Here is an 18,189-nt window from a genome sequence, read left to right as displayed (position 1 = left end):
GAAAAACCCACTTTGCTCCTGCAAAAACAGGATTCCTCCTCCTCTTGGAATCCGTTTTTCCTTCAAGTCTCAGCTCCAATACTTCTGCATGCTACTTTTTTCATCTCCTCCCCACCCCCAACTGCCAAGGCCTTCCCCCTTTCCCCCCCTCCTCCCTTGCATCTTCTCTCTAAGTTTTCCTATACCTAGAAAGTTATTTTTATCTCCCTCAACCTCTTTGGTCTTTGTGTCTCCAGCAACTAACATGCTACCTGGCACATGGTTCTGGTTTTGTTGAGTCCCATCCAACTCTCAGTGACCCCATTTTTTTTAAAGAAGTATAAGCAGGTTTGAATGTTACTAAAGGCTTTTTTCTTACATAAGACTAATATGAAAATAATGGATGAAATGAGTATAACCAGTTATTCCTTTCTTAAACAAAGGAGTTGAGGAATAAAGACTGGACTATTATCTCAATGTTTTAGGGAGTTCCCAGATGAGGAAGCTCTCTCTCCCTACACATGTATAATCTCAAGAGAGTTGTTTATATCCCTGAGAATTTAAGTAACTTGGGGTTTTCCTGGCAAAGATATTGGAATGGTTGGCCATTTCCTTCTTCGGTTCATTTTCAGATGAGGAAACTGATGCAAATAAGGTCAAGAGATTTGCACAAGGTCACATGGCTAGTAATAGAGACCAGTTTTAAATTCAGAGGTCTTCCTGACTCCAAGCAGGACACTCTATTCACTTGGACACCTAGCAGCTCCTGGCACATAGGAATTTAAAAAGTAAGTGCTTGCTTAATTATGACTTTGTACAGATCACTTGTCCTCATCTGTAGGATGGAAAGGTTGGCTTAGAGGGTCTCCAAGGTCTCTGTCATTTCTAAATTCTCAGAACTCCAGCCAAGCTCATATTCCCTTCCTTCCCCCAAGATTTCTCTTCCTGGACTACTCCCTCATGCTCCAAAGTTAGAAAACTGCCTTGTAATCATGGAATCTAGCAGAGGCTACAAAGGACCCCAAGATGTAATTTAGTTCAACCACTAATTTTATTAAAGCAAAAAAGTCACATGACTAGTTATGTGCAAAGTTCAAATCTACTAACTCCTAAAAGCACCCTCTCATTACGCTGCTCCTCCTGGTTTTGTTTCACAGCCACTGCTCTGAACACAATCAATATGGTCGATGCTAAGAGCTCCTTGGATCCAACAGTCTACTAAAATAAAATTTTAGCCTGGAGAATGAAAGACCTTTTGACCCAATAATCTAAGTTCGGAAACCCACGAGATCGAGGCTCAATTCTTTTTCTCCACCCCAGTCAACTGGGTACCCCCAAAGCCATCATTTGGTCAGAGTAAGGATTCCACTTGGGGCTGCAGTTGTAGCACCGGGTCAAGACGGGAGCCGACTATCCAGTCACTGACTTCCAACTTTCCAGCCTCTCCTCGATGTCCCTGGGATCCTCTTAGGATGCGTAAAGAATTGTTGCAACCGCAGCGCACCGGCACTGGCTGGCACTACCCCCTCCCTCCCGCGTTTATACCTCTTCAAAGCCCTGGGCTCGCCTACCGACAATCCAACTGGATCGTGAAATGTTTTCGGCCTCACAATTCAGCTCTCTTTCTACTAAACTAAGTTAGTTCCCGTGGCACCTTCTCTCTGGAAAGAAGGCTGGCGGATCTGGAGAGGGGAGGTGGGGAACAAGGGGCTAAGGGGGGGGTGGACAGAAGAGGGAGAATGTGCCCGAGGCGGTGAACCGGTGCACCCAGGCTCTGCCTGCCCCAAAGCCCGAGTGCCCCGTCCCGTTTCCAGATTCCAACTTGGGGCTGTCCCGCTGCAACTCGGCACAAGCGAATGGATTAGCCCCACGCGGGGTAGCCTCGGCACCGAGTGGCCCTGAGGCCGGGGCCCCCGGGGCAGCGCTGCCAGTTCCGGAACGGGAGGCGGGGAGGGTGTCACAGGTTAGCTGCACCGGGACTGGCCTCAGGGCACTTCTCTGCGTCCTGCGAGACTAGCCCGGGGACTGGGGCGGGGGTAGTCCTGCCGCCCCCTTCGCACTGGAATCCGTTCGCTTTCACTCACCCAGGCTGGGGCCGCTCTGGAAGTAGAAAATGACCAGGAGCAGGGAGCCCAGACATGTGGCCAGCACCATCCGTGGCACCCTGCTTTTCCTCATTCTGGCTCCCCAGACTAAGCCCCTCCAGACGAGGTTCGCCGGCCGCGGCTGCTACCCCAGCCCGGCACAGCCCGGCCGCTTCTTGCTTTCAGGCGCAGCCGCCGCTGCCTCAGCTGCCTCCGCCGCCGCCGCCGCCCCCCGAGCAGGAGCCGCCGAGCGCAGCCCGAGAGCCCAGCTCCCGGCTCCGGCGCCACTGCTGCCCCTGCTCGGCACCTTCCCCCAGCCCAGCCCGAACCAAGCCGCCCTCCCTGGAAAGGGGTGCGCTATAATAGACACCCCGGGGGCGGAGCTGCGGGAGGCTGGGCGGAGCCACCCGAGCTCCCGGATTCCTTTCCCGCACCCCCTTGCGCCCCAGCCGTCTGCGCCCTGAGGCGGAGGGTCGGCGGGGCGGAGCCAGAATTTTCTCCCCGCCCCTATTCCTCTCCCCCCCCTCCCCCTCACCCACCTCCATCTGAGTGGAGCGGTCCTGCCCCGGGACATTTGCTTAGTTTGCGTTGGGGTTACCGGGGTGCAAGGGAAGTGCAAACCTGGCAGTGATCCCCGGAGCGTGGCAGAGCTGCAAGGCACTTAGAATATTGGGGCACCGCGTGGCTGAAGGGAACCCCACCGGACTGCTAGCGGGTTATCGGGGTCACCTTTCCAGCCCGCTCTGGCCCCGGGATGGTCTCCGGTGCCGCTCGGTCTCGTCAGTGCTTTTGGAGAAAGATACTCGCCTGGGTCACCCCTCACCAGCCCCAGCCCAGACCCCAAAAGCACTTCCTTGAAAGCGATTGGGAGATTGCGGGGCGGTGTGTATCCTTCCTCTTGCTTTATTTCCATCCGCACTCTGAACCCCTTTCCAGATTCGGAACGTGATTTCTGGGTAGAGCGATCGCGGGGTAACGGCAATGAGACTTTCTGTAGGACCACGTTTGGGGGTCCGGTCTCCCAGAGACAGCCTCGGGATAATAACACCTGGCATGTGTTGTCTGCAAAATTCTCTATCCTCACTACAATGGTGGGAGGGAGGTGCTATCCCATTGTACAGATGAGACAGAAATTGACTTTTCCAGAGTCACACAGCTAAGTGTTGGACCTAGGACTTCCTGAGTCGAGCTCTTACTCTGTCCACGACCACCAGAGAAGGATCTGTGATTTAAAAAAGAAGAAAGACATTCATAAGATCATAGCTACAGTTATGGAAGAGATCTCAGGATCACTTATCCCACCCTCTCTCGTTTTGCAAATGAAGAAACAGTCCCAGGGACCAAACCCAGGGTTCAAGGTTTGAAACCAACTCATCTGGTTCCACCATCTTTTCACTTGTTATATATGATCAGTCCTGAAATTCGTTCTTTCCATCCAATCTCTAAGACAAAGACAGGATAAAATAGAGTCCTAGAGATGGGAATGGGAAATCCTAATGCCAACTGTTCCTGTTTGACTGTGTGTATTGGGCTAAATCTCTTCTTTTTTTCTGGAGCTCTGTTATTAAATAAAAGGGGGCTGGATCATGTGAGGCTCTAAGTCCCTTTGAGCTGAAATAGTCTTTGATTTTATGATTTACCTACACCTTCCTCAAGCTTTCTTTTGGTGACTTTTTTACCTTTAAGCTTGCCCTAGAGCTTCATTTCAATGCCCAGCACAAGGCCTTGCTTTTAGTAGATTAATGCTTAATCTTCTTTAATTAATCTAGATTAATATTTGCTTAAAAGAACAAGAAAGGAAATGATGGAGTGATCCAGATTCCGGAGGAATAAAGGAGTAGAAATCAAAGGTACAGATGGACTGGCTAGGCTAGAGGAGAGTTAGCTGGATTGGTTTTTTTCTTTTGATTATCTCAGGGCTTAGGATGGATTCCTTCCTGTAACATGAGGGGTTTAGGGGAAGCATGGTTAGGCAGGTTGAACTTTATCTGAAGGGTTCAGCGGATTACTAATTTAACAAGACTCGGCAGCATGCAATGATACTTAAAAAACCCACAATGCAATTTTGGATTGTAGTGTCTCCAGGAACAAAGAAGTGAGAATCTTGCTGCCCTCTGTTCTGATCAGAGCACATCTAGAGGATGATACTTTTTGTTTGTTTGTTTTGTTTTGTTTGTTGAGGCAATTGGGGTTAAGTGATTGATTTACTGGGTGTCACACAGCTAGGAAGTGTTAAATGTCTGAGACCACGTTTGAACTCAGGTCCTCCTGACTTCAGGGCTGGGGCTCTATCCATTGCACCACCTAATGCACCTGATGATGTTCATTCTTAAGGATGTTTTAGGAAGGACAATGCTAAAGTTGTTGAATGTTCCAAGGAAGGCTAGGAGAATTCAAGAGGACCATAAACACCTCAATTAACCCTTTCAGTGCCCCAGCCAACTCTCTACACTGTAAGTTACAGAGGAGTTCCTTATGTGCCTATGTGGATGGAGTTTCCAACTAGAAAGATCAAAATGGACTTTAAAAGAAAAAGAGAGAGAAGTCACGCTTTTCCTTGGAGAAGGACAGACCAGATCCCTGATCTATTATATTGTATCTATTATGCAACATGTGAACAGAGCAGTCTTTCTACATAGTACTAGAACATTTACTCTTAATTTTTCTAGTATTCTCTGCTGCAATTTTTAGCCTAAAGATCCTGTAGTAGATATTTCTTGACCTCAGAAGGATAATGGATTTTTCCTTTAGAAATGAGGCAGACCAAGGTTCAAATCTTCACTTTGTCCCTTACTACCTATGTGATATTGAGCAAGTCATTTACCTTACCGAGATCTCAGTTTTGTCATCTGTGGAACTAAGATGGGAATTGGATTAGAAGACCTTTAAGGTCCCTTCAGTTTAACTCTATGATCTTATGCTCTGCAAACGTTAACACCTCCATGAGCAGTTGTGAAAGTCAGCCCTAAGACCACAGGCTGTTGGGACTTCGTAAGAGGCAACAGTCATGGACATGGGTTAAGAAAGTCAATGCTTGTGGACTGAAGATAAACTACTGGAGGATAACCCCATGGGGAAAGCTGACCAAATGTCCTGACTTGTAATCCTAGAGACTGATAAGAGTGAATTCTGATTGGTGAGATTTCCCCCTTTCTCTTTGTGTATTTTTGGTCTCGTGCAGCTAAGTAGTAGTAAAGTGCACAGAGCACTGGGATGAAAATCGGGAAGACTTATCTTCATGAATTCAAATCCTGTCTCTAATATTTACTTGCTGTGTAAGTCATTTTACTCTGTTTACCTCAGTTTCTTCACCTATAAAATGAGCTGGAGAAGAAAATGGAAAACTACTCCAGTATCTTTGCCAAAAAAAGGGGTGTATGTGTCAAGAAGAGTCAGATAGCACAACATAGAACAACAATTTCTAGGTCTATTCTCATCTCTTATATTTCCCAATTTTCTATTTGCTGTTTTGCTTTGGGGCGGGGCTTATTCTGAACCTATGAACCCTAAACTTAGAGATACTTAAATATGTGTCAGAGATCATTTTAACAAGACACCCCTCGTGGAGACAGGCAAGAGAAGGAGCAAACACCAAGTTACTCCCTTTGCCTTTTCCCCAAAGTCAGAAATCAGAGCTCTCCTTGAAGAGGAGCAGGCCAGATTCCCAGATCAGATATCTATTTTCCAACATGTGAGCTGAGCAGCTTTTCTATTATACAATCCAAGAGCATGCCCACAGGCAGGCACACACACACACACACACACACACACACACACACACACACCTCACAGAGATTTCCCACACAAAAAAAAATGACTCATGGTAAAATGGTGATAAAGCTTCACAGAAGGGCTTTGAACCTAAATCTTTTGATTAAAAATCCAATGTTCTTTTACCACATACTCATAGCTGCTTTTATATCTGAGTTTGGAAACTTTATTTCTATTTAAATAGATTTGTAGAAATAATGTTTGGCTACACACACACACACACACACACACACACACACACACACGGATGCATATATTTATATGTATATGTGTGTCTATATATTTATATTCACACTTCCCCTTTCTTCCCCATCCCCCATCCCCAGTTGTTAACATAGTTAATATGTATTACCCTAGTCTGCATTAATAGAAGTCTAACTTTCAGGACAAGGGAGGTGATTTCATTCAACTTGCAGGATGTTAGATTTACCCTCTAGTCCAATCCTTTCTTTTTTACAGATTACAAAACTGAGTCTCAGAGGGGCTAAGTCACTTGCCCATAGTCATGCATCTAATAAATTCGAGAGGTTGAGATTTGATGCAGGTTTTTTCCAACTCTGAATTTATCACTCTTATTCATTATATAAGGATGTCTCAGTAGCGATTTGAAGTGTTTCAGAAACTCCCTGCCATGGAAAGCAGAGACTGGAAAACACCAGGGGATTTTTTTGTTTGTTTGTTTGCTTTTGTTTTGTGTTTACCATCTCTCCGATGGAGTCTTTTGGGCTGAGTTTTCTCTTTTTTTTTTTTTCTGTTTGGTGATGGAGAATGTAAGCAGGAAAATTGAAAGTGTAAACAAGGTCTTTTCTCAGAGAAACTTTGAGAAGTAAAAGATTATCCCTTTAGAGAAAAATCAGAGGCTAAACAATGGCCACATGCAAAGGCTTTTGATGCTAAACTGCTCTGAAGCCCCCAAATAACTGGGAGCTAGTTAGATCTAGAGATTAAAGAGGCTGCTTCCCCCAATCCCCCTTATAACTACTATGATTCTGATTAGGTACTTGTGCAAAACAAAACAAATAGCAGCTTCACTTTATTTTTCATTATTTTGATCTAACTTAGTCATCATTTCCCCATTCGTGGCAATAGGTAAAAAACCCAGGCTGCAGCCTCTGGAGTAAAGTATTTTGCCTCCTTCGTAAATCAGCGCCATCTGGTGCAGAGAATGTGTTTGTGTGGGTTTTGAATCCAGAGCAGACCTGGAATCAGACAGACTGCTCTTCCTGAGTTCAAATGCAGCCTCAGTAACTAGCTGTGTAAACCTGGCCAAGGTACTTAATCCAGTTTGCCTCAGTTTCCCCATCTGTAAAATGAACTGGAGAAGGAAGTGGCAAACCATTCAATTATCTTTGCCCAGAAAACCTCAAAGGGGTCACAAAGAGTTGAACATGACCGACAATGACCGAACAATAACAACGGAACCCAAGTTGTACTGAGGCTAAAATCCGTTTTCTACCATGCTACTTTGTGGTCTGGTAGCCAGGAAAGCATTATGACCAAAACGGAGGACCACCTGTTGAAAGATCGATGAGTGAAATGGAACATATCTGTTCAAACCTGAACATAGAAATGAGTTTAATTGAGACAGTGATTGAATAGAAATTAATGAGCAAGGCAACTAATTGTACCTAAGCACTAACTTATTTAAGCTTTGTTTTGCTTTCACATTAATTTCCATAAACATTGTGGTTAGTTAATATTTATTTTTCCCTGTTTTAATAAAGAGTTGCATTTTAATGGAAGAGCATAAATGAATATCTACTTATTATATATTTCTGGGTGTATATACATGTACATGAATGTGGATCTCCTTCTCTATGGCCAAAATGGTAGTTGTACAAAAGCAAACAAGGAGCAGAGTCTATTTGCTAATTATTGCTTATACACTGCTATGGAGATACGCAACTAGATCTCTTTCATGCTGACTTTTGGTCTATGTGGACTCCTTTTCCCTGCTTCTGGAAGACTCATCCCAACATGACTAATATGGAAATATGTTTTGCATGACTATACATGTATAACCTATATCAAATTGCTTCCCTTCTCAATGAGGAAATTGAAACTCGAAATTTAAAAAATGAATGCGAAAATTATTTTTACATGGAATTAGATTAAAATAAAATACTAAATAACAAATATATAAAAAAGAGTTGCATGTAGCATCCTCTCCCTGGCCCCAGAAATTTCCATACAGGTCTAATTTCCTGCTTGCCCCAGCATTATTGCCTGATAGTGTTGTGGAATCTGGTGGGAGAGTTGTACCAAAGGTGAGTAACTCATGGAAAAAGACTTGCTAAGTATTCCAAAAGCCCTGTTTCTCATTCTTTCATTCTGTGGACCTTTTTCCTTTTATGTCCTCTCCTTTAACTGAGCACCTCCTTTAATCTCTTTTTCCCCCTTTCCTTTTGATATTTTGGGTTTACTCATGGCAACAGCTATTAGAAATGGGGGGGTCCCATAGACCAAGAAGGTTAGCTGGTACTGAGATCCATGGGGGCAGGACAAATGGGATGAGTCTTCCAGAAGCAGGGAAAAGGAGTCCACATAGACCAAAAGTCAGCACAAGAGATCTAGTTGTGTATCTTGGGCAATATCTGAGGAGGAGCAGTGTGTGTGTGTGTGTGTGTGTGTGTGTGTGTGTGTGTGTGTGTGTGTGTTTCATAGTGAGAAGCAGTGGAAAGGCATTTGACTTAATATGGGGAAAATCCCATATTAAAAAGTCCAAGCCTTATTACTATAATCTCAGATGCAACATTTGTTATCTTTGAGACTTTGTCCTCATCTGAGGGCTACACTTACAGAGCTGTCCTGAGGAAAACACTTTGTTAATCTTCCTTAAAGTACATTAGAAATGTGAACTAAAGAAAGTGAGAAGTTCAGAGTACGCAGAAAGTCAGCATCTGAAAGCAGGTAGTAGAGACCAAGACATGGAAATTGGATGAGACTTAAGTCCCTGACAATATGACTGTGGTACAAGTCACAAAACTTCAGTAAGCAAGAAACAAGCAATTGAGGCGTTGAGGAACATGTGGAGGGATGACAGGTAGAACAGCTCCTCAGTTATGGGAACTGAGGAAGGAGGAACTTGATCACAGGGAATGAGGCTAAGTACTAAGATGTCACAAGCTATTTTGTTCCTTCCAGTTTCCCTTTTCAGTATGTTTCTTTTCTGTCCTCCTATCCCACTTCACAATTCTCCAATGCAAACCTGTTAGACACATTTCTGCTTGCTTTCATTTCCTGCTCTGTGTGATTTAGTCCTCAAATTCCATTTCCCAAGGAACTGAGTCTGTTCTCTCCCTAACAAAGAAAAAAAGAAAGGATTTTAGGAGTCAGAGGTAGAAGGAATTTAGGACCAAGAGGGTCTCTCTAGTGCCTCCTTTACCATGAAGATGGCTGCCTATTTCTTTTTTTTATTTCTAAAATATATTTTAATTTTCTCATTATATGTGAAAAACAATTTAAATATTTTTTTAAAAGTTTGAATTCCAAATTCTCTCCCTTCTTCTCTCTCCCCTCATTGAGAGGGCAAACAATTTTCCTATAGGTTATATATGTGCAGCCATGCAAAAAAAAAGAATCTAGACATCATCTTTCAAAAAATTATCAAGGAAAACTACCCTGTTATTCTAGAATCAGAGGATAAAATAGAAATTGAAAGAATCTACTTATCAGCTCCTGAAATAGATCCCAAAACGAAAACTCCCAAGAATATTATAGCCAGATTACAAGGCTCCTATGTCAAGAAAAAAATATTACAAGCAGCCAAAAAGAAACAGTTCAAATATTATGAATCACAGGATCACACAAAATTTAGTAGCTTCTACATTAAAATATTGGAGAACTTGGAATATATTCTGGAGGCAAAGTAACTAGGATTACAACCAAGAATCACCTGTCCAGCAAAACAGAGTATAATCTTTGGGGGCAGGAGGATAAATAGTCTATCAAATAGAAGACTTTCAAGCATTCCTGACAAGAAGACCAGAATTGAATATTGACTTTTAAATACAAATTTAAAGAAGCATAAATGGGTAAATATAAGAGAGAAGTTATAAAAGATTCAGTAAGATTAATCTGTTTATATTCCTACATGGGAAGATAATATTTATAACTACTAAGAATTTTCTCATTATTAGAATAGTTAGCAGTAGTATACAAATATAGAGGGCACGGGGGTGACTTGAATATGATGGGAAATATAAAAAATATTAAAGGGTAAGAAAGAAGAAAGATTGGGAGAAGAGGAAAGGAAGAGGTAGACTGGGAGTAAATGATCTCTAATTTAGGAGGGCAGATTTAGTCAAATGTAGTCAAAAGCAAGGCACTCTTAAGGATGGATAGAGTAAAAGGACAGAGTAGGATAAATGGATAAAATATGTTGGAGGAAAATAGACAATAAGTATAACTGCAAAAAAAATTATTTTTTTTGGATCATGCTTTTCAGGTAGTCCAATAATTCTTAAACTCTCTTTCATGGATCTCTTTTCCAGGTCAGTTGTTTTTCCAGTGAGATATTTCACATTTTCTTCTATTTTTTCATTTTTTAAATTTAATTTTATTGTTTCTTGATGTCTTTTGGAATGATTAGCTTCCACTTGCCCAATCCTAACGTTTAAGCAATTATTTTCTTCAGTGATCTTTTGTACCTCCTTTTTCATTTGCTTCCTAAGCCTCCTGCTGGCCTGCTGAAGCCTCAGGCATTGCCTTTGCTGGACTGTTGGATGATATTCCACTCTCATCCTTGTGCAACAGACCTATCCTTTTGACCTTCTAAATTGTTTTGAGTTGGAAAATTCTTTCACCCCATCCTTTTGTGGGTTCTGCCGCTCCAGAATTGATTTTGAGATGTTATTTAAAGTTGTTTGGAGAAGAATTTGGGAGAGTCCCTTACTTTGTTGATCAGTTTCTCTCTACAGAGCTCATCTTCCTCTCCAAACCCTCTCCCTTTCCCATCTTTCTTATTGTCTAAGGCACCACTAGCCTCCCAGTCACCAAAACTTTCAATCCTAATGTCCTCCTCAACTCCTTAACTGCAGTCATTGCACAAATTTAATCAGTTGTCAAATCTTGTCCTTAAAAAAACCAAACATTACAACGTAATCTTTTGTATACATCTCTTCTCCAATTGCATGGATGTCGCTTTCTTGTGCAAGTGACCTGGACAATCTTCTAACCAGTCTGTTTCCATCCTTTCTCCACTCCAATCTAGCTTCCATTCAGCTCTGTAACTGCTGTTCCCCACCCCTCCCAGATTCTTCCATTTGACTCCCCCCACACACTTAACAGGCAGCTACACTGGCTCTCTTGCTATTGCTACCATACACTCCACCTCCTGACACTTTGTACTTGCACTGGTTGTCGCACATGTTTGTCATACTTTTTCTATTCATATCTGACTCGAGTTCTGTATCTCAGCTCAATCTTCAGCAGGTCGTCTTTTTAGGGTCTACCTCCTCTAGTTTTTAAATTTCTCTCCCATTTATACTATATATATTTTTTTATGTACATGTTTTTTCTTAACCTAGCCTTAATCGTTGATTGGATATTGCTCCAGTCAAATCTTGACCTGTTAAAGACCTTAGCTTAACAGGCCAAGATCTCCTATTTCATCCAGAGCCATCTCTAGTCATCCCAATCTATATCTTGCCACTGGACCCCAGATAGCTTTAAAAAAGAAACTGAGGCAGGTGATCTTTCACAACTCTCCTTTACTCAAATCCAGTTTATCTGCATGTCATCATATCACCCCTGACATCATAGTTTTCTCGAAGGTCAATGGAAAAACAGCAGCAGCAACAATAACATTTGTATGTTGTGTTCCCTGTTAGAATGTAAACTCCTTACAGGAAAGAACCATATTTTTGCCTTTCTTGTACTCTTAGCACTTAGCACAGTGGCTGACTCATAGTAAGCACTTAATAAATGCTTTTGGACTCCACTTGAGCATTTTCCAAGTACTCACCTTTGGGATTGGGATTTAGTTGCTTAGAGTAAGAGTTCTTAACAGGGGGCAGGGCATGGACTTGTTTTTTTAAAATATCTAATGTTTCCTTTGTAATCATTTGTATTTTATTAATTTAAAACCATGATTCTGAAAAGGGTTACGTAGGCTTCACTACACTTCCTAAGAGTCCATGACACAGAAAAGGTTAAGAAATGCTCATCCTCATTCTAGTGCTCCATATCATGCTGTATCCCAGGCCTTCTACTTTTTCACTTCTCTAGGTTTCTTTTCTTTTCCATAAGTTAAGGATAATAAAGTTTTCCCAACTTATCAAGGCTGTTGGGAAGACCAAATATGATCATGAATATGGAAGTACTTTAGAAAAAAAAAAGTTCAAAAAGCTTCTACTGGCTGTTTTTATAACCCAAGCTCTATATTTGCTCCAACCATTGTTATGACATAAAAGACAGAAGACAAATAAATTTTACATAATTTACTTCTGCATTTTTTTAAACACTGAATTTTATAACAGTTTTTTTGGGAAAAGTTGAGATGAAATAAGTTGGAACAAGGAAAGATATTATGCCCTTGGTTGGGTCCAGGGGCATGGCTGTGCTCCCCTTTGGGAAGTGCTTTGTTTTGGGGTCAGGATAGCTTGCAGAGGGGTAAAGGGGTAGATCTAAACAGCAGCTCTGAAGATCTCCAATGGGCACTGCCATTGAGAGGGGGAGCCAAGACATCTGGCCAGAGCAGCATCCCTCTCATTTGTGTAACTTCTCAAAGGCATGCTGGGCCCTTCCATGACACCATTCCCACCGGAAAGCCCATTTCAACTGGCACCTACAAGCATATGCAAGACATGCTCTGGGCTGTTACCAGGTAAGAACACATGAGTCTACATAGGTATCTTGGCAGAGAGTGTTAGGAGAAGAGGCTCCCAAATCCTGTCCGTCTGATTGTTGGGACTCTGCTTTCAGGACTCTGAACACGGCAAAGACCAGAGAATTAAATGTCTTGGGTTGTCTTGCCTCACTTCTAAGGAAGCCCAGGTTTCACCATGTTGAGATTTTTCAAAGGCATCTTGTCAGAGAAGAAGGAGTCGGAGAGAAAGCAAAGTGACAGGAAGCTGGTCCCCAGCAGATCCCCCATCCCAGTGAGGTAAGGGATGCTGTAGCTGTCAGGGTCCTGGGACTGGCGCCATACTACCCTCACCAACATCTCTGCCAGATATAGCAGGATCAGCACCTAGGATAGAAACACAGATAGAGGAATCATTGCCTGAGCTGAGGGATAAGGTGAGGTACAGTCAGGCCAGTATCTGGGGTCACCAGAGAATGAGACAGAGAAGAATATTATCTGGAAGCCGAAGAGATCAACGAATCCAAATAACAATTAAGTTTGCTTATCAACCAGGTGTTCTTAAAACTTTTTGGAGTCATAGAACCTGTTAGCAGCTGAACAGCAGCTAAAGTTAGTATGTGATAGGCCAGGGGTTCCTTGCCTTTTAAGCATGGACCCCAGTAACATTTGAGAATAGCTAAGGTTGGTGTACATCAATTTGAATAGAATGCAAAGTCCTTGAGAGCAAGGTCTGTTTCATATTGGGGAGCAGTCTTGGTATCCTCAAACACAAACACAGTGTTTGGAATTTAATGGGGTCTTAATAAATACTTGTTGGTTGATTGATGCTGTGAGAAGATAAAAGAAATTCTTTTCTTAACTATAGTTTGCTTGGGGCTGGGGGGGGGGAGAAAAATGAATAAAGTAAATAAAGTGCTCAGCAGAGAACAAAACAACAATTTACAAGGAAGTAAAGGAAAGATAAACACTCGTGAATAGAATTTCTTCTACTTTATATATATTTTTTGAATCCTCCCTGATGTTCTGGTGGGCACATGATAATGTTCTCTTTTTGTTTTTATTTCATTTTGTTTTGTATTGCTTTTCTGTTTTTCTTTTTGCTTATTCTGTTTCTTCAAATAAATTTGGGAAAAAATAAAAATAAAAAGATTAAAAAATGTTATTCTGAAAAAAGAAATTCTTTAAATTCTTTTAAAAAAATTTTTTCTATTTGTTTTTATTATTTCTCCTCCCCTTTTCAACTTTTGTTTTTCTGCCCACTCAGGTGATCACTTCAAGCTTTTCTTGTTTCTACATTCTTTTTAGCCTCTTATTTTAAGTAGCTTTCTTTTGCTGTGTTCTTTTCCAAGAGATCTTCCTCTGCTGTTTTCTTTGTGATTTCTCTTCTCTCCCACCACTCTATTCTGAATTTAACTCATAAAGCATAAGCTATATTCTTCTTGTTTTTTTCTTTATTCTCTCAGGTGTGAACTTTCTCTTCTTTGCTATTTCTAGGTTATTGCTTTTGTAGTTCTTACCCCTTTCCTGCCTAATTTCCGTTGTTCCTCGGTCTTAGAAATATACTGATATTTCTATATCTGATATAATCTAAGTATGGAAGCATCGTAGATTTGTGGGAGCCACTTTCTCTCCTAATAATGAACCCTAGTTCAATCTCCTGCTTTTGCCAAGATCAGTTAATTAGTGATATTCCTAAAGAAGAGGAGGTGGTCTCTGACAAGAGTTCCGGTCTTGCTGGAGAGATATGAGTAATACACACCAAACCTGTCAGTTTCTGGGTAGAAGGAGCCCATTAGGCACTGAATGTTAGAGCCAGAAGGGGAATGCTAGAGTTGGAAAAGACCTTAGAGATCGACGATCCAGTCCAGCTCTCCATCTTATACAACACCCACACAGAGAAAATGACTCTGCCATATTTACATGTGGTAAGTGGCAAAGGAGGGATCTGAGCCCTGACATACTGACTCCTAAGGCAGTGCTCTTCTCACGGCCTCTGTCAGTTCCAGCGCCTACCTAGTAGACGCACAGTATCTGTTGAATGATTATGACAGGATGTAATCGAGGACTCATGTTCCTCTTCTTTTCTTGCAACCTAATCCTACCATATTGTGTATGTGCATTTCTATAGCATGCAGCTGGGAACATACATACAAATGTTTACCATACAACTGCATTTTAATTCATTGATAAGGGCTATAAATGGTGATGTTGGTTCTAAATGCTATAGAAAGTCAGAGGAGGAAGAGATCAGCACAGCTTGGGGTAACCAGGGCGGGTCTTTTGGAAAAGTGGGACTTGAACTGGACCTTCAAGGATAAAAAAATTTTAAATGAACAAGGATTGGGGCGGGGCGGGACATATTCCAAATGGAGAAAGAGTCTGAGGTAGAGAAAGAGGTAGGGGTGGGAATGAGCAGAGCATAGGGAGAGGGGACCAGCTTAGAGACCTGAGAGAAACTTGGCCAGAGGGAAGGAACTTATACTTTGGACATGTTGAACTTCAGTCCAAGTGCACTTAAACAGACCAGCACTTTAAGGATGGAAGGATCCTTAACATCCACATTGCAAAGAAGTAAATTGAAGCTCAGAAGGTGGAAGGGACTTGTTCAATATGGCACAGGTAGAAAATGGCAGAGCTGAGCCTGACACTTGGTTAAGTCCAGTGGTCTTTCCGCTACACCTATTTGGCTCTCACAGTATTAGTACCAAAAAGTCTGAGCTGCAAGGGATCCAGATGACTTGTCCTCCCAAGGTAGGAATTCCCTCTCTCAGAGAAGATTACCCAGTAAGAGTTTGAACACTTTAAATAACAGGGAACTCTCTCCTTTCCAAGGCAGGTCACTCAATTGCTGGACAGCTCCGCTGGGACAGTCAGAATGTCTTCCTTACACTTTATCTCCCTAGAACTTAAGAATACAGATTTAGAGCCGGAAGGTAGAGGCTGTCTAGTCTAATAGTCTCATTTACAGATAGGAAAACAGATTGGGGGAGGGGTAGGTGATAAGTCACATAGTGACAGGAAGGACTGAAACACAGCACCTTGAACTGCAAGTCCAGAAATCTCACTGAGGCTACTTTTGGGCTCTGAAGCCACACAGAGCAAATCTACTCCTTTCATACCCAGCCATTCCTACAGATATTTGAAGCCCACACTCGTGAATAATGGCAACAAGCCCCTGCTAGGGTAAAAGCCCTAATTACTTCAACCATTAAATGCTCCCTTCTGCAGCCACTTTGTTGCATCATGGGATTTTTCATGCTTGGTGAGGTGAGTTCTGGAGGTATTTCTTCCCTGCTTGGGAGGAGGGTTGCTGATACCCTGCTTTGGGGCAGGGACACTGGAGGTCCTTAGGATTCTCAGAGAAAGTCTATTTGTAGCTGGGGTGAGGGGGATGGGGATGCCTCAAGTCAGGAGTGGATTCTCTGGGTCCTGGCCAGATGGAGCAGTGGCCACAACTGATCCACATTTTCCATGATTATGAGCAGCTTTATGGGGGAAAAGTTCCCTGAGGGGGAAAAAGCAGCTGTTCTCCATAATTCTGGCTTAGTTTAAATCTGGTTAAACAGCATTCAGGCAGGAGAAGGTTCACTGTGATATTTTCCTTGGTTCCATGACCTTTGCATGAAAAATGCAATCATGCATGATAACTGGGACTCTTGCCCCAGAGGGACTGTGACCTGGAATCCTGTTTTTGGCTGGCTGTTCCTCACTCTCCCCGTATGAAAAGCCTCCTGGTCTTTGCTCACCCTAATTCACAATTTCTCTTGGAATGCCCTCCCCATCTCTTCTCTGCCTACCTAATCACCATCTTACTCCAGATGAAGCCCCAAGTCTTCCACGAAGCCTTCCTGAACTGTCTTAGCTTAGTTTAGTCTTCCCTTCCTCTGAGACTCTATATCACAAAACTCAGCAATTACTATTAAAAAAATTAGGTATATACTTTGTGTCTTAGACTGTAAACTTCTGGAAGACAGGGACCATGATAAACTATTTTTTCCTGGAGTACTAGATGGCTGAGTGTATATATATCCAATAAAGACTTGTTTGGTATTACCAACTAACAAAGTGGAACCAACTCTTTGTAGGGACAAAATTTAGTTCAATTTTCAAAGCATTTATTAAGTATCTAATGTGTGCACAATCCTGCATTATGTTCTATGGGTGACAAAAAAGAATAAATCAAGTCCCTGTTTTTAAGGAACTTACTGTCCATTAAGACAGATAAAACAAGCACATGAATTATTAGTAAACATGAGAGATTAGAGTATTATGAGAGTAGAGTGGACAGTGATCATTTTTGGCTGAGGGAGGGGAGCTGGGAAAGTTTTATGGTGAAGTAGAAAGTTTTATGGTGAAGTAGTATTTGAACTCAACCTTGAAGGATGGGTAATAGTGAGGGAAAAGAAAAGAGATAGGAAGAAAGGAAAAGGAGGACAGAAAGGGGAAAAGAAAGGGAAAGAAGTATATGTTTAGATGAGGGAAGAAATATTGGATGTATTTTAGGAAGGTATATGGCATGAGGAGGAAAAATAGATAAGCACCCAGTCTGGAGTCAAGAAGCCCCAAGTTCAAATCTGACCTCAGACACTGCCTGGCTGTATGACCCTAGTCAAGTCACTTATCTCGTTCACAGAAAAAGTCACTTTGCTTCAGTTTTCTCATTGTAAAATGAGCCAGAGAAAGAAGTGGCAAATCGCTCCAATATCTTTGCCAAGAAAACCCCAAACTGGGTTGTGAAGAGTCAGACATGACTGAAAAATGATTGAATAATAATATAGCACAAGAAGAACTGTGGCTTTGTGGATGGAAGGGTAGTCTTAGACAGAGATGTGAGTTCAAATTTTGCCTTGGACACCATGTGATTGAACTTCTCCTGCCAACTGCCTAAGATAAAGTTACACATTGTATCGATGGGGGTCATTTACATACCAGAAGTCCACCATACTGATGAAATCACAGGTGTTCCTGGTGTGGAAGGTAAAATCTTTTCTGGGGAACAGCCTTTAAGCTTTAAGATGGGTCAGTTTGGTCAGGAACTCAAAAGCACTTGCTTGGTTAGAGGGGGCAAGGAGGATTTTAGCCATCTAGCAACCAAGAACCAAAATTAAGTGTTTACTATATGTTAATCCTTGTGCTAAGTGCTGAGGATCCAAGGAAAGGCAAATGATTCCTTCCCTCAAGGAGCACCTTATCCAATCTAATGAAACAAGAGGCAGAATATGCCAGGGGAATCATCAACTCAAGAAATTATGTCTGAGGCCATAAGATACAAGCTGAGTGCCAGGAATATATCTTATTTATTATTATTATTATTGCTGAGGCAATTGGGGATAAGTGACTTGCCCAAGGTCACACAACTAGGAAGTGTTAAGTGTCTGAGGTTAGATGTGAACTCAGGTCCTCCTGACTTCAGGGCTGGTGTTCTATCCACTGAACCACCTAACTGCCTCAGGAATACATCTTATTAGAACTTTTCAGATCAAATGATGTTCTACCTTGGAAGGACAGTCCTTAAAAGGAGATTAAAAAAATAGCTTTTTAGTTTTC

General features: G+C 42.1%; 2 protein-coding genes across 7 annotated transcripts in view; both read right to left on the bottom strand.

Annotated features, from left to right (window-relative positions):
• Positions 1 to 2,525, bottom strand: part of CHST13 (carbohydrate sulfotransferase 13) — a 56,921-nt gene extending 54,396 nt beyond the window's left edge. The window contains exon 1 of the mRNA XM_051983055.1: positions 2,064 to 2,525. Coding sequence (XP_051839015.1) covers positions 2,064 to 2,157 — 94 coding nt within the window. The 5' untranslated portion in view covers positions 2,158 to 2,525. The remainder of the gene's footprint in view (positions 1 to 2,063) is intronic.
• A 121-nt stretch (positions 2,526 to 2,646) lies between these two features.
• SLC41A3 (solute carrier family 41 member 3) overlaps positions 2,647 to 18,189 on the bottom strand; it is a 78,759-nt gene continuing 63,216 nt past the window's right edge. For 2 of the 6 annotated variants that reach the window (XM_051983048.1, XM_051983049.1), the window contains one exon: positions 11,528 to 13,026. In XM_051983048.1, the coding sequence (XP_051839008.1) occupies positions 12,817 to 13,026 (210 nt within the window). In that variant the 3' untranslated portion in view covers positions 11,528 to 12,816. Of the gene's footprint in view, positions 3,286 to 11,527; positions 13,027 to 18,189 lie in introns of those variants that run through there. The other 4 variants (XM_051983051.1, XM_051983052.1, XM_051983054.1 and 1 more) reach the window with 4 other exon arrangements.

The sequence above is a fragment of the Antechinus flavipes genome, chromosome 1 (genome assembly GCF_016432865.1).
Source record: "Antechinus flavipes isolate AdamAnt ecotype Samford, QLD, Australia chromosome 1, AdamAnt_v2, whole genome shotgun sequence".
NCBI classification, from domain to species: domain Eukaryota; kingdom Metazoa; phylum Chordata; class Mammalia; order Dasyuromorphia; family Dasyuridae; genus Antechinus; species Antechinus flavipes.
The sequence above is the reverse complement of the archived record's forward strand: the minus strand, read 5'-3'. Positions and strand labels throughout refer to the sequence as shown.